The following is a 27,611-nucleotide window of genomic DNA, read 5'->3' as shown; positions in this document are numbered from 1 at the left end:
ATAAACATTGCACTGAAAATTAATTAAGGATATGAAAAGTCCCTTATGTGCTTTCCCATACAATGTCAAAGGTGCCAATCTTGGTGTAATGTTTAGGTCTAAAATTCTTGCTGCTGGTAATAAGGTGCTGGCAGTTCATTCAGAAAGCACGAAAAAAAATGTGCACCCTGCACCTCAGAGAAGTTGAAATGGATGAAAATGCAGTTTGCGCCTTCGGTGTTCGTATGCACGCACCACCACTGACGAGGATAAGAGAGATACATGGAGTTTGACAAATCGTGTAATGTGCAGAGCAGATAATGAACCCTTTGCATAACTGTAAAGCTAGCTTTTCAGCCAGGTAGTGTGCCCAGCTAATGACGGCATGGTCATTTCTGCAAACAGCGTATACAAGCGTGGTTTGGTTGTGTCGTGACCTGAAAAAATGCAGACGTGGCTCTTGTGATGAAACCATGCGCATTAAATGAGACCCAGCATGGGTAGCTAGCACTCCATTTGTAAGATTACCGGTGCTACCATTAGCTGGGCTAATGCCAAGTGCAGGGAAGCGCAGTTGTAAAGTGAGAAAAAAAAGGTCTATTCAGAGAAACGGAATGTGTGCTAAGGCTGGCTAAAGGAAGAGAAAAACATTCAACGATGGTGGATGATTGGCTGGTGCAATGAAATTAGGAAGTTAGCAGGCATAAGATAAGAGTCAGTTGATGTGGAACAAGCGTAACTATTACTGGGAGAAGCGTTTGACCTGCAGTGGACTGGACTTAGGTAGGTTGATGACGATATAGGCCAGGCACCTGGGCAGAATCACCGTTGCACCATACAAGACCTGAAACTAAGTCTTATGTGGCTGCCATGTAATACCCGTGTCACACGGGCGTTTGGAAGGCCTTCCAACCGATAGTTGACTCAAAGGTCAAGTTCGAGCTGCTACATGGGCGGTTTCGAAGGCCGCCGAGTCAATAGTCTATCGAGTCAACGGAGCACCCTGCAACTCTATCGAAATCTCGATGGCCTTTGAGCAACGGAAGCGGAAACAGCGCGAACATGCCCTCTCGTTCACAGTGTGCTCGTACTCACGGTTAGAAAGAACAAATCAAACCAAATGCTCTAAAAATACTATATATGAGTGTCATTCATTATTCAATAAAATGTTTTTGCCACTTGACATGTGCGAACACACACCAAAACGGCAGCCGCATCGAGTGGCGCAAATGTTGCCGCAGTTTCGCTACTCAACAACTTGAAAATTAAACATATATGTATGGCAATGTATAAACAAACATAAAAGAAATTATAGTATATTTAAATGGTTTCAATGTTGTTTACCTTTTCGTGACATGAAAACGAAAATAAAGATCCACAGCGCCACACAATTTTGTGAGAAACGCCTGAACCACTCAACGGCCTTTCAAAAGTGCCGTGTAGCAGCGCGACAACTCCTTTGAGTCGATAGAGTTGTGGCATTTCAAAGGCCGTTGACTGGAAGGCCTTCCAAATGTGCCCGTGTGACACAGGTATAAGTAATTTATGCACATCCTACTAGGAGTCCCGATGACTGCCTTCTGTACTTTCATAAGTGTGAAAGGATTCTTGTAGCACATTGGATAAATTTATTTTTAATAGTATTGGTCACAGGGGGCGCATTGTTGCACATCTATTCAGGTAACATCAGGTAGCATTTATGTTGTGGAAAAATTTGTTATACGAATGGTGAATTAGTACTAAGTGACACGGTTTAAAAAAGTAGTTAATGAAAAAAACCTTGCTGGAACTTTTTTTCATTCCGTCTTTTGTATTTAACCATGACATGGAATGCAACACAAAGGCCTTTGTCATTTGTTTTGTCCTTAAGCTGCAAATTCTGCGTTGGCTTTTTCGTGGTGCGGTTTCGTGTGCGCAAGGCTGCTCTGACAACCACGTTGGCATGGACTTGTTGCAGGCAGCTGCTGTTCCATCAGTGGCAACAGCGGTGTGCGCCGTCTCCCACCAGTCGCCGTGTCGTCAGTTCCCTGTGGTGGTGCACGTGGCGGCACCCAGTGGTGATGGAGCATGGGGGGATGCCTCAGTCTTGACGATGAGGAGAGGAAGGCGCGTCTGCGCAGTGCCCAGATCGACCGGCAGATCGCCGAGCTTGCACGCCAGGAGTGCAATGTCATCAAGATCCTGCTGCTCGGTGGGTGCACGGTCCTCCTTTCCTCTTCCTTTCCTCCTCGGTATTCACCATGGTGGCTTAGTGGCTATGGCTGCTAAGCGACCACTAAACGAAATGTGGCTGCCGTGGCCAGGATTTGATCCCACGACCTCGTGCTTAGCGGCACGAGGTCGTGGGATCAAATCCTGGCCATGGCAACCGCATTTCATTGCGGACAAAATTAAAGAACTCCCTCGTGCCATGCATTGGGTGCACATTGAAAAACCTCAGCCAGTCAAAATTAAACCGGAGTCCCCCACTACGTCATGTCTCATAATCAGATTGTGGTTTTGGCACGTAAAACCCGAATATAATGCTTTCTTTTCCTGCTCGAGATACAGATTGTTCTGTAAATGGCAGCGTGAGGTATACATGACACTTCCGGCTAATGCGCCAGCTCTCTTATGCTCATACTTCATACAGCGGAGGAAGTGCATGCAACCATATATGAGTGCTATGTTCCTTGAAGGGACAGTAAAGGCAAATGCTAAGTCGACGTGGACTTGCAACGCTTGTTTCGCGCCAAGAAAAGACTTAGTTTACAAAAACGTTGCATCTGAAAGGTCCGAATACCTTTTTTGAAATTGAAATCTCCCACCACCCAACCGGGGGAGTGGTGACGTTGCATATGCCATCACCACCCTTTGCTGCCGTTGGTGAGTAAAACGGCACCCAACAGACGGTGGTACTGAGCCAAGACAGAGCGGTGGATTCGTCGCTGCAGCTGCTTTTTGGTCAAGTGGCCTAGACCATTCGGGCATCCCGCAACAACACATGGAAGTTGAATTCTCTGCTACTTGCAGTTTGTGCGAGTTTCGCGAGCCAGCAAAACCAGCACAGCACTATGCGATAACGAAACTACTAAAACACGAAAGCGTGGGCGGTGCGGAATCGAGCGAAAACGAAACCTTTCGACCACCCGTCTCATTGTCAAGGGTAATTTCACTGTGTTCCTTTTGTAAAAGTGACATAGAACTGGACAAGTAGGATTTTATTTCGTCTTATGATACAATACAAGGATGTGTTGTTTTGCAACGAGTGGTTGAGTACTAGTGACAATTTAACTGAGGAGTGCTTTCGTCATTGGGCAAGTACTTGAATATCCCAGGGGAGTGTCTAATCACGTCCTGCATTTACCTCAATTTCTCGATTATGAAGGCTCTGTTCGGGATAATATTGACGCCTTATTGTTTCTCGAGCACTGATCTATCACTTTAGTTGGACTTAATATTTGCCTTTAGTGTCCCTTAAGGTGTTTAATTCATAATCGATCGAAAGTATATGTCATGTGCAGCATTGCTATATAAAAACACTATTCAGCATTCACAGGAACAGGACGATGTACAGTCGAGTGCACCTATAACAATACCAGTTTTAAATATATTTTAGATATAACATGAGCAGCCAATGCACCGTCAACTTTGTATGTGCTCTATGGTAAAATAAACCGCTGACTACAGTGCTTCCATGCCGTGTTATTCATTGTAACACTGAAATCTGGCTCCTAGGTGTGTCCATCGAAAGGAAAATTAATGCAAGATCCTTGGGAGGGAGGGTTGAAGGGAGGGTTACTCAAGCCCGTTTGTCACACTTGCCTTTGTACCATGCATCCTGCTCGTCACACCTTCGTTGCATCGCATCAGTGGCCTCGTGCAGCCCTCTCCCATTTCCCTTCTGCCTTCTTGCCAATGTCGGAGGGGCGGAAGGGAGATGGAAGAGAGGCTACAAAGGCATGTCGTGTCGGGTATGCTGCACGAAGGTAGGTGTGGCGAAATGGCTCTCATTTTTCTTTTCTTTATTTTCCTGGATTTCGCGTTCCTTTTCTCTTCGTTGCAGACACCTACTAGTACCCAAGTTCAATTGTCGTAGTCAATAAAGCAGCATGGGAACATTGTAGTAAGCAGTTTACTTTACCCTAGACTACGCGCAAAAGTTCAGCGTGGGGCAGCTGCTTATTGTTACATTCGAATGTTGTTAAATACAGTAATGTATAAGTGGGTTTGACTTTGTTTCTTTCTGTCTCAATGAAATGTTTGAATGTTTGTCCCCTCTGCTTACTTTCTTTTGACCCTGTTATAACAATTGTTAGTTGTAACAATGGGATTTTCTTGGCACTTGAACATTATTGTAAGTGGGTTCAACTGTAATGACGAAACCGGGTGCATGTTTTGTTTTACCCTAATAATGACAGATGGCACCACTGTTCCATTTCAGCAAAATCACCTGCTCAACTTTTCTTTCTTTTCTCCTTTCTTTCTCTCTCTCTTTTGCATTGCATGGCTGCAGATAACAAGTATTTCCAGTTCATAGGCATGTAGTAAGCTAGGCAAGCATATAGCGCAGTGTTGAAACTCCATGCACCTCGAAGTGCTGTGTCTGTGCAAAATTTGAATGCAAGTGACTTGGAAGAGTTGTGTTCACCCAATATATATTCAGCGCATGTGCATCTGTTACTTTGCTACGGCACAATGAATGTTGATAATGTGCACAATGTCAAAGAAAATGTGAGAAAGCCCACAAGATGGCAAGCATGGAATGCAAATGGTGAATTGTGACCAGACAGCTTGGCATGGGAAAAACAAAAGACAGAAATCGGTGCAAAAAGACTAAAGTGGTGTCACTGAGCCTAGTTGGTTAAATTTTCGCCCCTAAAAGAAATGCATGGCCACACTATCTGGAAAACTAGTGTGCCGCGACTTCTGGTGAGCTGCAGTGTTTTTCTTGTGTGGTGTGGTGTGGAGCACTGTGCAACTAAGAGTTGATTGTACATAACTGCAGGTTAGGTTGCAGCTCGTTGAGGGATGTCTCCGTAGTTTGTGCTCAATGGGGATCAATCATGAAAGCGGTTATATACAGAAAAACCTAGCTTGCATCTCACTTTGTACACTAAATCTCGTTGTCGGTGCCTTTACATGCTCAGCTAGCCGTCATAGTACTGTATTTAGATGACCTCTTTGTTTTCAGCCATTGATCTTTGCGTGAGATCACACTTATCGATTAGCCCTTAAAGGGCAGTTTATGTTTTTCTATTGCAGATTTCTAAATTCAGAATAACTTGTTTCCAGAAAAATTCAGCAAATGATTTTTTTTTCTTATGTAACGTTAGAATGACAAAAAAGATTTCGTACCGTCTATGTGGTTTATGCTTTAATACACGAATGTTCAATAATAAGTATTTAAATACATAGTAAAATTCCTGTGACTAGATTGTATCTCCAAAATAGCTGAAACAACCAGCATATGCAGCCGTAGTAAAAGTCATGTGTGCATGTGAGCACGCACATATAAGTTTGTCTGAAAGAGCAAGCAAATTAAAAATACGATGCAGTAGTTGCTTGTCGGATCACTAAATTGGATACAATCTGATCTCCCATGTCAAGAGAAAAGAAAGACATGCATGGCATTGTCGTCAATCTCTGAACACTTGCCCGTCAGCAGAGGAATTGCAAGCCTGTGAGAGAACCATACTGGCAAGCATCTCATGGAAATGACAGGAAATGTGATACAAATCAGTTTTTGCTGCCCCCATAACCAGAAACTGTGTGCAGGTGTGAGTATGCAGCAGCAAGCAAAGGTGAAGCATGCAGCCAGTGTGGTGGTGGCCACCAGTTTGCAAAGTGATGACTGTTTCTCACAGGATCCAAGTGGCAAATGAACATAAATATATTTTTTTGCTGGTGCTTCGTTGCAAAAGGCACATCTTTCAGACATGCAGTCCTCGTGATATGTGTATTTATTTATTATTTATTTATTATTTATTTACAAATACTGCAACCTCAATATGAAGTTTGAGCAGTGTGGATTTACATTTGCTAGGGCTTTGGAAATTGGCAAACAAAAAATAAAAAAAATGAAAGAAAACATGTATGCCTTGTTTGCAGCTTGTTTTCAGTGCCATACATGTGGGGTGGTGACCCCGAAAGGGTTAATAATGGCCCACACATCAAGTTTGTTGCGACAGCAGGAGTCTTGACAGTGGCTTTGTTTCCATGTCCCACCAGGTGCTGGGGAGAGCGGCAAGAGCACCATCGTGAAGCAGATGAAAATCATCCACAGCGAAGGCTTCTCTGATGAAGAGCTGCGCAGCTTCAGGGTGAGCGACGAGGTCTCGGACCACGTTTCCCATTGGCTTCATGACTGCGTGCTTGCGTAGCATGATGCCCTCGTGGCAGGGGTTTCCAGTGAACAACATAAAAAATAATAGTAATACAGTGGAACCCCGATTATATGACTTTTGTGTGACCTTGCAAAAACATTGTTAATCCGATCATCTTATAGTCCAACTAACAAAAATTATGTCTATAATACATGACTTTGTGTGGCAGAGTTGCAAGGAGCTTCACTTTAAGCTATAGAACAATACCCTGCAGGACTCAGAAATGAAAACTGCCAGGAAAGCATATGCAAAAAAAAAAAAAAAATACTGCAGTGCAGGTGCCAGTCACGGTTTATTGGATGGATTTAGCATAACATGTACCACGATCCTCCCTGCCAGCATGCTCAAACATTTTTTTTTTCTTCTAACCTACAAACTTTTAAAAAATTGGTCAGTTTCTTATAGACTTTCTTTGAACCACTTAGCAAGAGCATTCTTTTGAGTGAGCAGCATCGGCTAGGAGGCTATCTACAGCATCACCTGTACAGATGAACTTCTGAATGTTGTCGATGCTACGTAGCGCATCCACAAGCACAGGCACTGGCACGGCAGCATCCGTGGTGTCATTCTCCTCCGAGGCAATGGCCAGCAGTGTCGGCACGAGGCAGTGCACCTCGCACGTCCCGTCTCTTGCAACGACCCACACGAAACCAGTAACCCAGCGACGGGTGCATGAAAGGTCTTGTGGGCTTGCGTGTTAACAGAAAGCTCCAGACTGTGTACGCGAACATACATTTCTGATACAATCTGCGTGCCTTCCAGTAGCTAATCGGTTCGATCTTCACACATGTTTTTATACGTTACTTACCTGCTGGGGCAGTAGTCTCGGGTAATTACTTTCAAAGATCACTTTCGCGTGACTCTGCACTGGAAGCATTGAAGCAGACGGCTGATAGCAGTCTTGGCACTGTGCAAATATGGCAAGCTTGACTGACACTCTGACCAATAATGCGGAGGCATTCAATGCCAAGTCACGTGAAAGTGAAACCATCTTGGCAAAAGAAGTGTGGAAGCACATGGACAAGCAGTAAACACAAGAGACACTGAAAGAGAGGAAGCGCAATGAAACAGCAATGAAAGGACGAAGGTTAGCAGCGGTTGAGCGAGGCAAAGAGGAGGAGGAAAAACAAACGCTAAGACGGCAGCGTTGTGGGAGATACGGGTGTTCTCTCCTCCGTACTCTTGGGACAAAGGAACGACAACACACAGTAGTGCAAACAATCACAAGGGCATTTATTGCACCTTTCATAGATCAATGCCAGCTAGCCGAGTGGCTATCCACAAAACATGCCGATGGGCGCGCGACAAATCTAGAAGTCCGACTCACCGCGTCCTCGCGAGCGAATATGTTCGCTCCATGCTGGATCCCAACGCCTGGTCGTTCGCGTGTATAGTCACGCGAATCGTGGCGCGTTCGAAGGCGGCCACGCGAGGCGGTCTCGCAGATGCATCGGTCGCCGCGCGCTCGCGGGAGACGTCCTCCGCCGCGCGCCGACCCGCCGGGAAAGAGGGGCGCTGCACGCGCGGCAGGTCCGTGCGGCCTGCTGTCTCCAACCCAAGAGGCCAAGCGCCTTCCCTTTCGGCGCCCGAGTAACCCCGCCGCGACAGTCGCGCCATCTCTCGCACCGCGCTTGTACCACGCCGCGGGCGCCAGGCCACGCGAGCCGTGCGGGAAAACAGCATATCAGGGGATGCGCTATGCGGGAAAAACATCAGGGGACGCGCGAGAGTCGCGCATCCCCACAGCGTACATGAAGGAAGGAAAAAGGAGGCTAGGGAGAGAGCCCAGAAACCACTTTTAATTTTCTGCATACGAAGGGGACAGCGTCGTAAAGCTATTGGAGGCTGGGTGGCGCTTCTCACGTGCCTGCCGTGAGGTTCGCAGTTTCACGTGGGTCATCACGCGAGATGGGACGAGCATATCTCGCATCGTATAGTCGAGGTCTTTAATGTATTGTTTATATGAGGGCGGGAGTTCGCTAGGACTGCACTAATTTATCGTTAAACCCAGGTCGTCGCAAAATCGAGCGATGCATAACTGGGGTTTTGTTGTAATTGACAAAAATGACCCAATAGACTGTATTGATACACATTTGCTAAGAATCACTTTGTTGGACAGCAAGTCCACTGTGGCTTGATTGGCACCATTTAACATGCTAAGGGAACAACTAGTGCCGCGGGAGACCTCATTTGCAAGGACTTCGAATGCTTTAAGCACCTTATATCAAAACGTGGCCTCAGCGGCTGGGAGTCAAACTCGCTACATTGGGCTCAGTCGATAGAGGGTTGAAGGAATTTTGCAGTTTCCACAGTGTTGGAAGATCATCTCTTTCATTTCGTGGCAGTTGGTTGGGATTGACAGTGATGCAACAGATGCCGATTTGACAGAATTTCAGGAGTCCTTGTGCTTACTCTTACTGGCACTGGTCTGTCAGTGCGATTGTGCGATTGCTTGGCGTCTTTGTGGTGGCTTTCTGCAACAAAATGTGGTGTGTTGCCTCTCGGATCAATCTTCCAAGGAATACCATGCACTGTTCAGTGAGACCCACATTTATATGCAGTTATATATCAGACACATTAGTCGTGGCCTAAATGTGCTCTCACTGAATGTCTTACACTAGACACACGCTAACAGTAATCGATGCTTTAATAAACAAGCATTTTCGGCGGCCAGAGAGAGCATTATGATACACTTAAACTGGTCATGAATTTACTTGTTCAAGTAGACAAGGGAAGCAATACTTCTTAAATGTTGCCACATTATCCACTCAGTGCCATCGCACCTTGGCTAACTCCAGTCTTCAGTCTTCTTAGTTTGTGCCAATGCTGCAACGAACTGGCCACTTTTTGCCATCACTCCAATACCATCAAAACAAGTAGCTTTCGGAGCTAAACTAAATGTTTCAGACTGCTGCAAACTGTGTTCTTGCGCAGAAGGGGTAGGTGCTGTCACAAACAATTTGGTGGTGACACAACATGGTAGTCTGTGGAAACCTAAGAATGCAGTGTAAAATACTCTACTGGGCACCTGAAATTGAATGTGTACCATGTTTACTCGATAATGCACCCCCTAGTGTAACACACAGCCGGTTTTATTCGCGGCCAGAAATGAAAAGTGAAACACCTTTGATCGCACTGCACACTCCTATCATCGAGAGGAACAGCATAATTTGTTTTCCCTCAGAAAAATAAATATTTTAAACTCTGAAGTTGCTGGAGGCGAGATTTAGACGCGTCCCAATGCTGACAAACTTCCTGTGCTCAGAGTATGACAAAGCAGTGCCTTTGAGATTAGAAGATGGGGTTTGAGATTGGGCGGGTGGAATTTGGGCATTCCCCATTGCATTCGTAGTCGATTCTGACGAGCACATCATATTTCAGTAAATTTTTCCAGAAAGAGGTTCTGGCCGTTAGAATCGAGTGAATATGGTGTATAGATGAGCCAGACAGCTGCATTAACCCATTAGTGTGATGTCACAGCAGAAATGGACTTCTTTCAGTATCGGCATTTCTCAGAAGTTATGTTGCCGAGATGTGGTTCTGTGGGCGAAATTTTTGTGGAAGTCTCGGGTTGTTATACTGAGCACAGTGTGTGCTGGCAGTGACTCAACTATATTTTGTCATATGGTGCCTGTGCCATGCAGCCGACGGTGCTGGACAACATACTGGGCTCTATGAAGTACGTCCTGACAGGCATGGGCATCCTGCGCATCAACCTCGAGAATCCCAAGAACAAGGTGGGCACACAAGATGCTTCGGTTTAAACCTAGCCTCTTGCATTTTTACAGTGCCTGCTGAGTCATGCATGTGCACGGGCAGTCGAAGCCACTTATAACAATATTCAACTGCCAAGAAAATGCCATTATAGCCAATAATTGTTATGACCAGGTTGCATTAAAAAAGCTGATGGGACAAACATTCAAATATTTTAATTAGGCAGAAGTACAGTCGAACCCACTTATGGCATTACTGGTTTTAACAATACACGGATGTAACAATGAGGAACTGCTGCACTCTGAACCTTTGTATGTGTTCTGTAGTAAACTAAACTGCTTACTATAATGTTCCCGTGCTGCATTATTGGCTATAAGAATTAAATCTGGCTACTAGGTGTCTGCGCTGAGAAGTAACGAAATGCAGGGCAAGAAAAAAAAAAATGCCAGCTAGTTTGCCACAGCTCCTGCCTTTGTGCCACTCACCCTGCACGGCACGCCCTTGTCGCCCCTTTTTCGTCTCTTCCACCCCTCCAGTGTGAGAGGGCGTACGAGGCCGGCAATGTGATGCGACGAAGGTGTGCCGTGCAGGATATGCGGGACAAAAGTGGATGTGGCGAAGTGGCTCACATTGTCCTTTCTTTTTTTTTTAAGCTAATAGCTTTCTTTGGCCCTGTAAGCCATTTTTACTGTAGGTCATTGGTAAGGCGGCAGCCGGACGTGGGCGAGGAAAAGAGCCAGCCAAAAAGGCGCATACTTTTAGGCAACCAAGTTACAAGGAGGGGGGGGGGGGTCATTGTGCATGAGCTCTCGCACAATGGAGTGGTGAGGAGGGATGGGAAGGAGGCAAGGGCACTGTCACTTCCTTAATTCGCTTGCTCATTTGCCGCAGGAAGACAAGGGACAGTTCGCATGTTCTCAGGTGCGCGAGTTGCGGGGTAGAGCTGGAGGGAGGAGGAGAGATGAGGCTTTCATTCGTTCGTAACAGGACATGCTGGAAGGTCTGGTGACAAAAGAGGTGGCTTGCTTGCCCGAGCTGAATTACTCCAGGCACCAGATATATTAGGTCCTTGACACTGTTGCAGGAACATATTGAAGCAGCTAAGGCCTAACTGCTGTTAGCACGCTTTTAACCCATGCACGGGCCCACTGCATCAACTCGACTGACCCTCCTGCCTGCCTCCATTGTGTGGGATACTCTAATGGACCACACATCCTTTGGGAATGTCCCGCCATTCGGCCCCACTTGGCCCAATATCCCGCTTGGCCCAGCCTGGCTCGATCAAGCGACATCTGCAGAAGACCAGCAGTGTCTTTATCTGAGCCAGAAAGACACCCTGCAATAAGGGTGTCGTGTCGCTAGCGACAGAGTTTTGTCATCGTCGTCGTTTGTCACATGTCTATCTCCATGGCTGTCAGGAAAGAACTCCTTGAAGGTGAAGGGAGATGGCGAGGGAAATGGTGTATGCTCTCGAGTACTAGCGGGGATGGGTGGCAAGAAGGGGAGGGGGTAATGACCTCACTCTCTTGTCCATCCGTTTGTTCGTTTGGGCTATCACTTGATTGACAATTGTCGCCGATGGTTTGTGCATAATAATTTTTTTATTTTTCAGTTCAACAAAGGCGTTTCGTGCTTGGTGTACGGCACAAACACGTGTGGTGAACCTGCTCATTGCTGTTTATTCTGTGGATTTTGCTTATTTTTATTCTTTCGGTGCACACACCTGGTAACCAAATCGTTATAACTGATAATGCGGCACGTGAGCATTCTAGTAAGCAGTTTATTTCGCCATAGAATGCATACAACAGTTGATTGTTCACCAGCCAGTGTATTGTTAAAACTGGTATATTACTATAAGTACTATTACTATAGACTGTACATGGCCTGATACCAGCATCATCATCTGCTCATTTTATGTCCACAGTAGGATGAAGGCCTCTTCCCCCTTCCTAGTGAACTCTAATCATAGTACCTTTGTCTTGTGCCAACTGTAACTCATCTTATGCCTGCAAATATCCTGAATTTCATCACATCACTTCTCTGCTGTTGTTGACTGCACTTCCCTTTTCTTGGCTGCAATCCTGTTACTCCACTTGACCATTAGTTATCTGCCCTATACATTAACATGGCCTGCCCCACTTCATTTCTTCCTCATGATGTCAACTAGAATGTTGGCAGCCCTCGTTTGCCATCTAATATTCATTTCCTCTTATCATTCCTTTAAAGTTGTTTAGGTATTTCAAGACGTCTTACTTTCTATTGATGAATACAGTCCTTACACAAGTGTTTATCTATGTTCTTTTCTCCTTATTGCAATGGCAATTGTCTAAGGTATTTCGAGACGTCTTACTTTCTATTGATGAATACGCTCCTTGCGCGAGTGGTTATCTATGTTTTTTTTTTTCTCCTTATTGCAATGGCAATTGTCTGAGCCTAACCTTAAGCTGGTCCATTGCGCTGAAGATGTATGCGCAGACGGTGCTGAGCTGTCAGTGCTGCTTTGACGAGAGCATGACCATGCTGCCATTTGTGGCGTCCGCCCTGAAGAACCTCTGGAACGACAAGGGTGTCCGGTTGGCTGTCGCACGGGGCTTCGAGTACGAGCTCAACGACTCTGCGCTGTAGTGAGTGATGCACCAATGTACTCCCTCTAAGACTTGGGGGTCCTGTTCCTACAAGCAGCTGTAGCCTGAACTGGTGGTTATAGTGCTACAAGTGCTGCTGCCCTGTGCAGTGACAGTGTGCGGTGATAGTGACAGACTGTGGTTGTGTACCTGTGCTCCCTTTCTCTCTCTCTACTCTCTCTCTGTCCCTTTCCCTCTCTCCCCAGCGTAGGGTAGCAAACCGGATCCTCTCCTCTGGTTAACCTCCCTTTGTTTCCCCTTTCTTCTGTCTCTCTCTGTCGTTTAGAGCCCTGTGTGAGCAGTAAACAGAACTGGCTGAACTTCCAGCTGCAAATGGCCACATTTTAATGGGTGCAAAATGCAAAAAACAATTGTGTACTTAGATTTAGGTGCATGTTAAAGAACTACAGGCAATCAAAATTAATCTGCAGCCCTAATTAATCAACTGTGATGAATTGACCCTAATTTTGCACTATGTCTGGGAGGAAAAATCTGTTACGCTAGTAAATGTGGTACACTGTTTCTCTATGTGTTCACGCATGTGTTTATATTTGACAGCCTAAGATAGCACACTGCATTATATTCGCAACCAGGCTCGGAATATAATGTGAGATTGTAATTATAATGTGCAAAACAACAAAAAGCTGAGAAAGTTTCCATCATGATTTTAAAAAGCAGGCAAAAAAAATAAACAAGCTTTGTGTTGTCCTTTTCATGTCTCTTGGGGTAATGTTTTCTTACGCCTGCTTTTGAGAAGTCATCTTTGAGATGCTTTTGCAAGTCGGGAGGTGATGTGTGCGTGCCCACTAGGCTACAGAGGGCAAGGTGACATGATGATGCTTCATTGCGACAAAGCTGCAAGCAGAACAACAATGTGGGGAAATGGATGACCGTGCCCGCCTCTTTTGCAGCCTGTTTGAGAACATGGACCGCATCTGCTCGGAGAAGTACATGCCGACGCCACGGGACGTACTCAGGGCCCGAGTGCGCACCAACGGCATCATCGAGACCCACTTCAAGATCGACGACATTGTCTTCAGGTGGGGGTCACAGAATATTGTTACATGCGGAAAGACACAGACAAAAGAGACTAGTATTTACACTATATTCACGAGAGCAGCACAGCCAGAGGCCAATATGGTGACCAGCTCATGCCAAGCCCAGATGCCTGTCTTTGTCTTACTTTGCGCCAGCCATGTCTCTTAAGCGCGCCTGTTGTATTGCAATAATATCTCCACAATTGATTCTGCGTGGAGTCGATACGTCTTGGTTGCATGTATGTAGTGAGTAACACGTTTGCTTTGACTTGGCTGATTTGATGTGGAGGTTAAGCTGGTGTCGCCAATGTTTGCCACTACCAATTGTTTTGAATGTACTGCCTCGTGAAAGAGCTGTTTCAACATTACCCAGGTCTTGGCTTATTGGTTGTAATTTTGGTTGTAAAATGCCTTGAAGTGCATCTGAAGTGAATGGAAGGGCTGCAACATAGCACTAGTGTTAATTGCTGTTGCAACTCTGTGATCTATCTTGGGCTTGGTATGCTTTCCATAATCTGACTTGCATGCAACCTTGTGAATATGCTAAACCATTGTCTCTTTCATACCAGTAAGAGGTTTATACCTTCAGAAAAAAACAAAAGCTCGGCCATCGTGTAATGTGACCAACAATCAGTTGCCTAGGCAACGTCTAGTGGCATCGAATGCTTACTTTTTATAGCTTCCACTTGACTGCGCCTTGTCTGCTTGCACTTCCTCCTTCCACTGCGTCATCTACTGCAATGAAGATTCCTCACTTTTTGATGGAAAAAACATCAAGATTCTTGGGAATTGTAGTCAGTGCTTTCGAAATGTGTGCTGTGGTCCAGTAATAAACTGAATTGTGCGTCGACCAATCTGCCATCACTGCAAGATGGCACCGGTTGGTTAGGCAGCGCTTGAATGGCGCTCGCTCTAAGTTCGAGTTGTTTCAGCGCATGCTTGTCACTGCCGCAACTCGTTATATATTTTATTTGTGGTAGCTTTGCGATGAATTAAGTACTTATAATTACTGAAAAGGTAGTTTATGGCATATACAGCCCAAATATGCAGTTTTCTAAAAGTAGAGGTTTTCACGATTTTTTTTTGCTTTGAAAGGCCGCTACTAACAGAATTCTAGTATACTGGAACAGGGTGAGAAGTTCACACCTCTACAAATCTCACTCGACTGCTTGTCAAAACAGCACCTTTTGTAGCTTTAACAAATAAAGCCTTAAAGGTCTCTCAGATAGGGGTACAGATATGAGAACCAAATTTTCCAGCACCATATGTGCATTTTACGCAGATGTTTTTGTGTGCGGATATAGCATACAGGTCCTTTGCAGTAGGTCATACCCTATTGGGATGTGTGGTTGTTCACCGCTATGCCACTTGAGACTGTACTGTACTGTAGCGCTGCATCTCTCTCTGTGGTTATCGCCTGCCTGCAGGATGTTTGACGTGGGTGGCCAGCGGTCAGAACGGCGCAAGTGGATCCAGTGCTTTGACGACGTCAAGGCCGTCCTCTATGTCGTGGCCCTGAGCGGCTACGACATGACCCTCCAAGAGGACCCCACTGTGGTGAGTGGGCGATGCGAAGAATCTTTTAAGTTCCCTGCATTGGGCACTTACTCATGCAGTGCCCGCTGCGGTAGTGCAGTAGCTATGGCGATCCCGGCCGGAGTGGCTGCATTTTGATGGGGATGAAATGCAGAAACGGTTGTGTACATAGATTTAGGTGCACCTTAAAGAATCCCAGGTGGTCAAAATCAATCTGGAGTACACCACTACAATGTGCCCCATAATCAGATTGGAGTTTTGGCACATAAAACTCCAGAATGTTTTTCTCACTCAGGTAGCATTCACTGGGCATCTGCTTTACACTGACTTGGTTTATCTGCTCCTTGCTTCTCCTGTTCTATTTGTGATAGTACTGCCACATCTCAATGTGCGAACCAAGCAGCCTTTGAGAAATTCTAGGCAAAATAGTTCAAGCCTAACTTTGTGCATAGAGACTTCAGCACAAACGAGTTGAGGTGAGGAAGAACGTAAAGAAAGCAGCAACTACAGTAGAACCCCTGTAACACATTTTCCTCATAACTGCTGAAGAAAATGTACACCAGAGAAACGTATTGCACGAATATGCTGTTAAAATCACACAAACATGCTGTTAAATATTAAAACAGACACTGCATGGCTCAGCCTCCAAAGGATACACAGTCATAATGTGGTCTAGAGGGGGACAACCTAAACGTCCGATATATTGGATGCGGCAGAGAATGAGTGACTTACCCTTAAGATGGCTGAACGCATCGGCATCTATGAGCGGCGGCTTTCTTGGCTCAGTGCCAAACAAATGGTCTTGTCACAGTGCCAGGATTGCTGTTGCTTATTGACGCATCCAGGGCCGGTATTTTGTAGCGATGCCTTTTCCGATTCTATGCTTTTTCAGGCTTTTCACGCTTGGCCAGTGGTCAGAGCGACGGTCTACCCACATTATCAACGGGATCAGGCGGCCGTGTGTGGTGGATTGTGTCACTATCTTATGTGCAAATTAAAGAAACACTCGATGCGCAGAACTTGTGCGACAAACAGCAGATGCTGCCGATGCGGCCTCTCAACACTTAGTGGCTTGGCTTGTCCTGCAGTTTGGGTGCATTTGGCAACTACTGTATCGACTAGGCTTTGCTAGTTCTGGTTTCGAGGAGGAGCTGGTGACATGTCTCGACTTGTCCAGTAGATGCATAATTTTTCCTGGCAAGGTACTTGTGTTGTGAGTGCTTGGGATTGTTCCTATGGTGGGGATGCCTCACTGCTTGCGTTCCTTGTGAGCCTGTTGCTCACTAATAGTATGCGTTCTGCGTGTGGCTTGTTACAGAACCGGCTGCACGAGAGCCTGAAGCTGTTCTCTTCCATCTGCAACAACATGTTCTTCACCGACACGTCCATGGTCAGTAACTTACTTCCACTCTTGTGTCTGCCACCGATGCTGAAGCCGCCGCCTACCACACACATCTAAAACTCGCGCCTAAATATCTATATGTCACACATCTCGAACTGCTATAGGAATGTGCACTGTAGATAATGGACATCTTTTCTAAAGAGGACAGTGAAAATCTTACAATGAGCTTTCCATTCTCATTAACATTATAACCATAGACAACTTCCAGATTATATCAAGCCTGTTTTCTTTGCCAGCTAGAAAAGCAGTCACGTCTCCAATGGCAAGTTCAATTTGTTTATTTGTCGTAATGTATATTGTCATGTAGTGGTGACGGTGTCCTGGCAGGAACATATAGAGGCAAAGTTCAATGATAAACTGCACTTCATCACTACGACTGTAACAGTTTATTGTTTACGCAAATGGCAATATGCTGAAAGGTTTTTGTAGGACTTTGTAGGTGTAAGGATCTGGAACACTATTCCAACTTACATGAAACATGCCATACATTTCAACTTTAGCTGCAAACTTTTCCTGCTTACTCATCAAGTCTCAGATAAACACTCTGCCAAAATCTTGTCTGTGCCGTATTTTATTTCGATTTGCTCGCAGTGACTTTTTATTTGCTGTATTTCTTTCTCTTAAGTCATCTTGCAGCTGATCTTGGGCAATATTCTGTAACGGTTCACTTTCACAAATGCCATTGGCTGGCGCTTCATGGTCGTCATTCCTGGTGGCCGTGACTACAAATTTTGTTGTCGTCGCACAGTTTGCCAATCATCTGGAAAGTGAACTCGTCATCTGCTACGACCAGAACCACATAGAAGTGATTCACTCAAGGGTCACGATCCTGATCTCGAGGGTTGCTAAGGCAACCAAGGCCGCCAGTTAGTCTTGCGTTGGCCGGCACGATGAGACAGACGCCAATGACTGCTCGTTTGGTTGCAAGCATTGGCGAAAGACAATGACGTGGTGAGAGGCAATGGCGCGACACATCTGACATGAGTGAAGGAGAGTTCCGAAGGCATTTTAGGCTCTCCGAAGACACAGTGCGATGGATTTGTGACGAGCTAGAATATCTCGGACCACAAGATTTAGTAGCGTTGACATTATGACAAAAGTACTGTGCGCATTGCGTTTTTTTTTTTCATGCGTTTTCAGCATTCTGTCTGGAATGAAGAAGCGGCTGCATTGCCACAACCGTCAGTCAGTCGCATCATTACCGCCATCGCTAGGGCCAGTACGGATGAGGGAAAATAAAAGGTGTAGGTGAGATTTCCCTCCACGATGCAGGAGAAAGCTGCATTCAAGAAACACATCCTTGACCCCGGCAAGATTTTCGAAGTTGTGGGATCTGTGGATGGAACTTTCATCGCAGTAGTCTGCCCTAAAAAGCTCAGCCCCAGCTAAACGGAATCCTATTAGAGCTGCAGCATACACCTAGAGAACTGCCTGGATTACTTAACGTATGGTGCACCATCTAGCGACCAAAAAATAAATAAACAGTGCAGTATGAAATTAAAACCACCAGCTGTCCATGTCGTAAGCTCTCAGCTATTACTGGAAATTAAACGCATGTATTTTATACAAGCCAATGATTTTTATCCAACTAGTGACATCCTTTAGTTACTGTCTCATCCCCAAAGTACAAACAAAAACAATGACGTTACTTCCTGGCATATCGCCACTCGTTGATCCGTTCCACTCTTCCTCTGAGTGACGTAACATCCAGAGTGAACCATTACAGAATATGGCCCCTGTACAATCCTTATTGGTTTGTACAGATTTTATCAAATGTAATCCATAACACTTGAATTGATTTTATATAGAATATAATTTGTCCTCGTATAAATCCTCATGAGCCACAGCAATTCAGGTGTTTTGAGGTCTTTTTCTGTTTGCTTATTCGTGATTTCAAAGAGAATAACAGGCGGCTAATGGCTGATGGGAATTTCAGCGTGTCATCGGATGCACTTGAACACCAACATGAACTTTATTGCAGATCTTGTTTCTGAACAAGCTGGACCTGTTCCGAGAAAAGATCCTCTACTCAGACCGGCATCTGCGCTATTACATGCCAGACTACAAAGGTAGGCAAGCTCATACTCTCATTCAATCATATTTTTCTCCCCCTTGAGTGTGGTGGACTCATTCTGGATGTTCTACTAATAAACCAAATAGTTTTCATAAATACTGTACCTTTATACATACAAGCCACACCCAGAATACACAGTCGAACCTAATTATACCAAACTCCGGAGGATTTGCAAAATAGTTTGTTATAGCCAATATATGCAATATAAAATGGCCTGGAAAATTGCCCAACACTAGCATGAATCAGTCGGCAGGTAGCCTAGAATTGATGGGACACTTACCTGTGCAAACGCAGTAACTTATTGAGACCTAAAAGACATTGGCAGGATGTTTGTTTTTCTGCATTGATGGTGTGCCGTATAATGCCTTGCTGCTCATTGTTACATCCACTGTGCAGCAATAGCACTGCGTCAAAGTCAAGGCAGCCACAGCCTTGCCTGAACTTGGTGGCAAGATGTTTTCGAAGTCCACAGTTTCATCCTATGCGGCTTCATTCGCAAGCTGCTGGTGTGTCACCTCGGCAGCAGTTTCCAAATTTGTTAGTCTGGCAACCACCTTTGATGCGCCGTTGTCGCCAATAAAGTCAGCCACTGTCACCGTGTCTGACACATTGCCCACCAACTATAAAAAATATTGCCCCATGTTTCTTTAAGCTCAAGCATTTCTTCACGCTCGTCAGCAGTTCCATCTCCAGTGTGCTCTTCAGCCGCTTCGGCGCGAACGATGACGCCACCGTGCTGAAAGCAGCTGGCGACCGTTTCTTCGTTCAGCAATTGTATTGCACCGAACAGGTAAATTTCTAGCTCTACATTCATTTGAACGCGAACGAGTAGCCTCTCGTTTAGCCTTCACTTGTAGAATGCCTTGAAGGAACGAATAAAGCCTTGATACAGTGGCTGGAGCTGGGGCGTGGTATGTATTTCATGGCAGCAACTTGAGCCCTATATTGCTGAACAGCACATCTGTGTAGTGTGTCGGGCAAATGTGAACGAGGAGGCACACTTTCCGGCACCGATCCTCGAGCTCTCCATCCCAATCCCCCAACCATTTCCCGAACATTTCACATGTCATCCACAATTTCCTGTTCCAAGCAAAAGTGACTGGGAGGTTGACTGGGGGGCAGTTCAAGCAATTCGGTGTCTGTAACTCTGCAATCCCAAATGGACAAAGCTTCTTTGTGCCATCCATGCTTGTAGCAGGCAGGACCGTGATCCAGGCTTTGTTCTGTTTGCTACCGTGACATTTCTCCCTGCGAGTGTCAAGAGTTTGCCACGGCAGCATCTGCCAGAAGAGGCCCATTTCATCCATGTTGAAAATTTTCCTTGGTTGGTACTTGGCAAGCATCTGAGGCCACTCTTCTCTCGGTCACTTACTCATTGCTATGGTGTTGGCAGAGTCTCTCTCCCAAGATGCCTTTTGCAACAATAGAGAGTTTTAGAATAGGGGCCCCAATATTTTGGGGCCCCAAAGAGCTTTGCGGGTGTTTGCGTTGGGGCACGCAGGAGTGAAGAGTTTTAGAATAGGGCTTTGCGTTTGCAGATAGCGTCTTGCGCTGACAGTGCCACTACGGCGTCTAAGAAAAACGATTAAAAATAATTAAATAAAATATACCATGTTATGATATGAATAGTAATTTTGACTTGCGTGTATTCGCGTTTAATTACAATTTAGAGGTTATTCTTCAAGCAGCAAACAATTAGTTGTGCTTAGTTTGGAGCAACAAAACCAATTTTACGTGCCTTCACCAGCCAAGCTTAGCCGTGTTAGGCCTACGAGCCATAAAATCCACACTCGAATTCGGAATCAGCGGCGTCTAATGAATCAATCTTCATAACACACGCTAGTTGAGAGAAAGCGATAACTGCAGTCACTTCTCCTAGCTTGCGAACTTCACGCATTACCGCGAATCGAACCCAGTTTGGTGCTAGGTTAGAGCCGTCGCTTCGATGGGTGCCGCCATGTTTGTTGACGCAAAGCTTTTGGGAACGCTATTTGAGCTCCCGCTAAATCGGTGAAATAGCGTTCCCAACGCAAAACCCAAACGCAGTTTGCGTCTCGCGCATGCGCAGTGGCTTCGACGCTATTTCTTTGCGGCCCCAAAATGTTTGGGGCCCCTATTCTAAAACTCTCTAATGTCGTAGCGATTCTCATAGCGCTGAAGCGTCGGCCCGGACATTGCAACAGTTCGAGCCCTGACGTCAACAACCCACCACTTGTGCAGGCATTCTTCCACATCTTTAGAAGCGATGGGCCGAACACGCCGTGTGTTGGAATGCTTGCCTCCATCCTTCTCCTCTCTCCATTTTCCTCCTTCAACTTCAACGTTTCCCGCCATGGTCAGTGCACACAGTACCGACAGCCTGCCGACCACCAAGCTCACATGCACTAGGCAACGAGCAGAAACACCAAACGCGCATGTACAAAAGCAACCGGCATAAACTAGAAATGGCGACGTGTCAAGTTGGCCATTTATGTTGCTATGCTTGAGTAGTGCGCTAGGCACATCGGATGTAAAAATGCCACCGCCGTCTACCATTTGCTACATTCTAGTGGCGCTCTAGGCACTTCGGATGTAAGCGCAGCAATGACTAGGCTCAAGAGCTCGCCGCGCCATTGCAAACTACCGCTGTGCAGCACAGAAGCCTAGTGTGTGCTCTCAAAGTGCTCGTACTCCTGCCGTAGAAAATTCTGTTTATCCATTGTACGTTCAAAAGGGTTCACTATAAATATCTTGAACGGCATGTAATTCTTAAAAATTTTGGGCTTGAGTTTGGCATATGCAATAATTCGCTATATCCGCATTCATTATATCGAGGTTGAACTGTACCCTGCACCCTGAAATTACAACTTTCAGAAAATAGAAAAGAAATTAATGAGAAATATAATGCATGCATATCACATCTGTGAATAACCACATACAAAAATGCACTCAAGCATTCACAAGACTAGCAATCCATGCTTCATTAGGTGTACACTGCTTCACGGCAGTGTGCACCTAGAGGTAAAATCCACATGTCATATACAGCACCCCGCCCCCACATTGCACTGCATATGTCTAGAATTTTTGGTGCATGTTAAGCACGTGAAAATGATGTATTATCGTAACTGTAGTTGCTATCTTAGCTGTACTGGCGGGGGATAGTGCTGTACAACTTGCATTGAGCTCTTTCTTTTTCTTTTCTTTTTTCTCTCCTTCTCTTGCGCGCCACTTTAGCCATTGTTGCCAACAAAAGACAGGGTGTTGAACTAAACTGGAACCTAAAACCAAAATGAAAATTATGTGGATCCCATGCACTGTGGGAATCGACGTAAGCGAAGCTTTCTGTGCTGATTGCTTTGATTGACGATAATTAACGGTGATGTTGACGGCAAATGTTTAATTTCTTCAGCACTTAGTCAAATACAAGAGAGGTGATATTAAACATTACCTTTTGTGCACTACTGCTATTTGTCTGTATAGTACGCAGAACACACAGCAAGGCGTATTTGCTTGAGGTGTTATGTGAAATTGTTCATAACCTCGAGAAGTTTAGTATTGTCATTGCCTCACATGTCACATCGCATAGTGGCAGAAGTGTTAAACTTTAATTAAATTATGGGGCTGCACGTGCCAAAACCAAGTGGATTATGAGGCACGCCGTAGTGGCAGACTACGGAATAATTTTGACCTCCTGGGGTTCTTTAACGGGCACGAAAATTCAAGTGCACGAGCGTTTTTGCATTTCACCCCAGTCGAAATGTGGCTACCGTGGTCGGGATAGAACCCGCAACCTTCGGCAATGCCGTAGGCACAGAGCTACCACAGCAGCCACAGAAGTATTGATTTGATGTGTGACCACTTCCGTAGCGTCACCTAGACGTTAATGCAGCTTTGCGTCTGCATGCCATGTGTCAGTTGTCCGCTTGACAAATTTGCTTATTTATTTTTCAGAAATAGCAGAAATGTACCGTACTGTACCTTGAACTTAAATTTATCCAGTTTGTCCGCAACCTCTGTCATGTCTAGTAGTAACGTTTCCTCGCCTTCTCATGTTTCCCTTTCCCTCTCATGCCCTCCCCCCAAATGTGGGGACTGTGAGCAAAGAGTTGCAAGGCTGTTATTCACTCGTTTGGTGGCTGCATCAGTTCTATCCATTCTCTACCTTCTCTACCTACCTCCGCTCTACCATTCTATCTACTTCCCCTCTAGACTGTTACATGTTAGTAGAAAGGTAAATGCTGCAGTTTCTGCAGTGCTTTTGGGGAGGGGGCCCCACGGATAATTACAGCTGTCAAGAGGGTATTGTGGCGACCCCAGGGAGCTCCAGAGAGCATTGTGCACATGCAACGCAATGGAAAGGTCCAAACAAGTTACTTGGCATCGCCTTTCCTCTCTGGCTCCCTCCTGCCATGTAAATATGCGTGCTCTGAACCACCTCCTGATGTGGCATGCAAGACAGTAACAGCAGCAGCAGCAGCAGCAGTGGAAAGTTGAAGGAAGAGGCAGAGAAAGCTTCGCTATAAAACACATTACCTTTGCACAAACCAGGAGTGAAACATTAACTGTTTATTCTACTCCGGAGGGAGACCAAAAACAAACAAGAAACGACAGCTTTTGGTTCAGGCTTGACAATCCTTTTTAAGAACTTCATCCATGCATTTTCTGTAATTGTGGTTCCAATGCGTGGCACATTCATGAACAAATATGGGCCTAATGTCATTTTAGAGGTGGCAGAACCCTTGTTATGGATCTCAGCATAGCTCGCCAGGAGCAGGCATGTTAGCGATACACTCTGCAGCATTCAAAACTAGTTGCCATCAAGTGGCTTGGCAGTGGTTGCAGACCTGCACAGATCACAGGTCATAAAAAAAGGCTTCCTAGATGGGTGATTGCATTCGATCACACTGGTATATACATTGAAGATGTGACATAATGACTGTGGATCATATAACCAACTCAATTCACTGAGTGGAAGCCACACACATATTTATTTAAGCATTAGCTTTCTTTACTTCTGTGGGTCCTTGTGATTGTGCCTCTCTCCTGTCTCTCTGTCCTGTCACCTCTTTCTTTCCTTCGAAATAGAAAGGACTGTGTACCTCCGTGGTGCACATACCCTATACGACGTTAACACAGGGTGCTCTCACAAACTCCTAATAAACTCACAAGATGTCAGAACTTGCTGCATTTTGGATGTCTCCCAGGAAACTTGCAGAACTCTTGTGGTTGTGAGTCTCATACATTGAGTTCAGTAGGCACTGGTGCATCCAAGACAAGTTGCATTGTTGAATGCACTTCTGTATGCAGGTGCCGACTACGACGTGGACAGTGGCGCGCTTTTCATTCAGCACAAGTTCCAGAGCCGCAACCGGGACCCGAACAAGGTGGTGTATCCTCACTTTACCACGGCCACTGACACCAGCAACGTCCAAGTGGTGTTCCAGGTTGCCATGGACACCGTCTTGAGGGGAAACCTGCGTACTGCCACCCTCCTTTAGGTGATCGGCACGGTCACTCCATGGTCATTTCGTGGTCAGCCTGGCGATGATTGATGCTACCGGGCTTGCAAACAAAAGGCAGCACATCAGAGATCTCGAGAAAATGTGCACAGTTTCTCGTATGTTTTGCGGAATGTAGAAGATGTCTGTACATGTGTACGCTTGATTACAGCTGTCCAACGTGAACAATGAATGCATGCCGCAGTTAGTCGAGTTCATTGCATTTCTCTCTGTACATTTGCCCATGATTTGCATCTGTGGACACTGCAGACATCTGTGCCGCTCACGGTCCCACATCGTGAGCAGTGGTCAGGTTCCGCGCTGACGGCGAAAGAGAGGGACGCCCTCCATCGCTGGAGCCTTTGTGCTGTAATGTTTTATTGACAGTTGCATAGCACGCAAAAGGAAATAGGGAGTTTTAGCTTGTCTCTAAACGTATTTCCCTTTGCGGAATACTAGGTTATCGGTGACATAAATGTGGGCAGTTGGGATGGTGCTGCTATCTGGTGACATGTAGGTTAACCAGAGAAGACACAGAGCTGGTATTGCACTGATCAAGTACATTCTACTTAATTGCTGAGGTAAATTTTTTGACTGCCACATGATCGTTAACATGCGGCCTTTGTTCATTTTTATTCGACAAGAACACCCACGTAAACACGAGGATGTGTCTACTGTGTTGTAATTAGACAAAACGTCACAAGATGTCGCCACCAGAGTTGTTTCTGCCGCTCACGTTCCCTGTAGCCTGGTATGACATGAAGTTTAATGCGTTTATGGATGAACTAAAACTCTTTTACGGGCGGCATAGTCATTTGAAGATCTAGCCTGTTACTGCATGCGAGCGTCTACTATAGTAGGAGGATGGTTACTTTTTTTTTTTTTTTTTTTGAAAGGCAATGGCTCTATTTGAAACTGCGAGTGATGGCAATCTGGTTACCTTGCTGCTCAGGGTATTGTAGATCCCTGTTGAGAATCTCCCCCTCACTCTTGCTCTGTTCCTCTCCGATAATGATGACTTTTGCCACAGGGTTATTCACTCCGATGCAAGTTCGCCATTATGTGCATGTTATATGCTGCACGAGAAAGAATGAATGAGTGGATGCTTCTTCTGGAACAATTTGCAGGTCACGTGCAATATGCGTCCACTCCACCTTTTGACGTGTTCATGCTCAAGCAGCATCTGTAATTGCCGCCCCTGCATTTCTTTCGGTCGGTTTGGTAGTGGATCTTCGGCCCTGGTGTAGTCCTGGCCTTGCCCATCTCTAACTTCAGATTTTTCAACCATGCGGTGACATTGTGCAATATTATGTTCAAACTGCTCGCACTCCGTAAAACTGATGTCGGGACATGAGTTGCATCCTGGGAATTTTACTGCACATGTCTTGGAAGCATATTTTTGGCTCATCACGCTGCGGTGCTCTGAAGCACAGCTACATATTTAGCTTGTCGATAAGGAGCATTTATTTGGCGTGTTTTGTTCATGCATTTGGCAACAACGGAAAGCACTCTGATGTTCTTTTTCTACATTTTCTGAGCGTCTTTTTGGTCAAAGGAGCTGTGAGGTCTGGCTAGTACAGGGCAAAATGACTGTGCGGTCACCCTCCTTCAGAGGCAAGCTCCGAGGTGCAGAAGTTGTCCATCTGCGTCGTTTACCGGTGTTCTTGTTCCTACAAAAATCTGACACTTATTCAGCTCGGGTACACTGACTGCGGCTTAAAGGTCCAAGAGCGACCAGCTAAGGGTACCGTTTCTGAGAACTACCACATCTTTCTAAGCGGCAAGGTTTGAGGGCTGCAGTCGAATCAAAAGCAGAAAATTATGCTTCATGTATTTTTGGAACAGTATATATAACAATATTTTGGTTGTGGTTCCTATGTAACAGACATGTCCATAAAGGGCAGCCTTTCTTCTGCCTACCCTGCTCATGATTAGCATACCGGTCAGTGTGATTGTTGGTGCAGCCGGTGCAAAGCCTACAAGGGATACAAAGTGCCTTCTGGGGACGAGAGGTCCTTATACAGACTTCGATGTCATAGAATATGCCTTCTGTTTACCGGACGTGTGTGTTTTTATCTGCTGAACCGATTGGCGTGCTCGCTACCAAAAGATGTAGCCCTATTCCTGACTCGCCAATTGGCCACCAGTAACGATTTCATTTGAAAGTATTTCAGTGGTCATCTGAAATGAAATCAGCATGGGTATTGCAGGATGAACATGCTGTGATACCAACCATAATGGTGCCATGCACTTAACTTGCACTGGTGTTAGTCCACTTTTTGTTTCACTATACTGACGGGGCTTGAATGAAAGCTCAGTACATAGCTGGAAGCACGCAAGCAGTGGAGCTTCTGGTAATGAAGAAATGACTGCTATCTGTCGCAAACTATCCAAAACTCGCTGAGCTGTCAAGGAGTTCACTTGTGCATCTGGGTATTAGCTGACTGTCACCACATAGTGAAAGAACAGTGTTGTAGTTGCGTCATCATCATTGGTCGTCGTCTCGATTGTGAACATGCCTCTCGCTTTTATCATTTCCATGTTGGCTGTTTCGGAGATGCCGCATTCATTGTCACAAGGTTCACAGGGTAGTGTGTGCCACATTGGCAAGGGATCTCTGGTGCATGACACGAACAAAGACCGGTGGCGTGGCTGTGGAAACGCTAAGTTCTATATAGCTTTCTATACCTTTCTATATAGCTTTTTTTTTTTAATGTGGCTTTGCATGAGCTCTGCTTCTCTCTTTATTAATCTCCATTTCAGTAGTAAGCTTGCAAATCAAGCTGAACCAGAACAGTGTCCTTTATTTCTTTATGTACTATGTACGCTTGTTGCTTCTCAATGCAGTCGGCTTAGGTAACTTATGTCCTTGCTCAGCATTTTGTGTCAACACTGACACAGTTTTGCCTCAAGCTTTCTCACTGCTTTCTGCAGCCCTCTTATGTTTTGGATTTATTTTGTGCGTTCTTTTTTTTTTTTTTTTTTTACTTATCACGGTGTTTAGCTCAGCACTGAGCCCAGTGATATCACAATTGGCTTGTTCGCATCCTCTCCCCAGCGGTGTTTCTTCAAAAAACTGGCCAGTGCAAACCACGGAAATCTCGCATGTTTTCTATGTGGCAAAGTTGAGCCATTTGTCATTTTGCCAGCATGACAATATACACAGGGTGTTCCTTTTTAAACAATACAGAATTTTATCAAATCGCCTGCGGCAGATAGCTCAATTACATTTTTCAATAGATGAAGCGCCAATAGTAACGGCACACAGGAAGGAATACAGACAGGACAAGGCGCTACTTGCAACTGTTTATTGAAGTCAAAGGTGGCTGATTATATAGCCATGAGGAGCGTTCCCCTCTCCTCATGGCTGTATAATCAGCCACTTATGACTTCAATAAACAGC

General features: G+C 45.4%; 1 protein-coding gene across 1 annotated transcript; it reads left to right on the top strand.

Moving 5' to 3' along the window:
* The first annotated feature begins 1,947 nt into the window (after positions 1-1,947).
* Positions 1,948-27,611, top strand: LOC126526450 (guanine nucleotide-binding protein G(o) subunit alpha-like). Its single transcript, XM_050174363.3, has 9 exons — positions 1,948-2,170; positions 6,190-6,281; positions 9,989-10,081; positions 12,522-12,682; positions 13,594-13,722; positions 15,147-15,276; positions 16,574-16,645; positions 18,639-18,726; positions 24,018-27,611. Exons 1-9 carry the CDS (start codon positions 2,047-2,049, stop codon positions 24,206-24,208), a joined length of 1,080 nt encoding a protein of 359 aa, XP_050030320.1. The 5' UTR covers positions 1,948-2,046; the 3' UTR covers positions 24,209-27,611.

Source organism: Dermacentor andersoni, unplaced genomic scaffold (assembly GCF_023375885.2).
Source record: "Dermacentor andersoni unplaced genomic scaffold, qqDerAnde1_hic_scaffold ctg00000039.1, whole genome shotgun sequence".
Lineage (NCBI taxonomy): Eukaryota > Metazoa > Arthropoda > Arachnida > Ixodida > Ixodidae > Dermacentor > Dermacentor andersoni.
The sequence above is the reverse complement of the archived record's forward strand: the minus strand, read 5'-3'. Positions and strand labels throughout refer to the sequence as shown.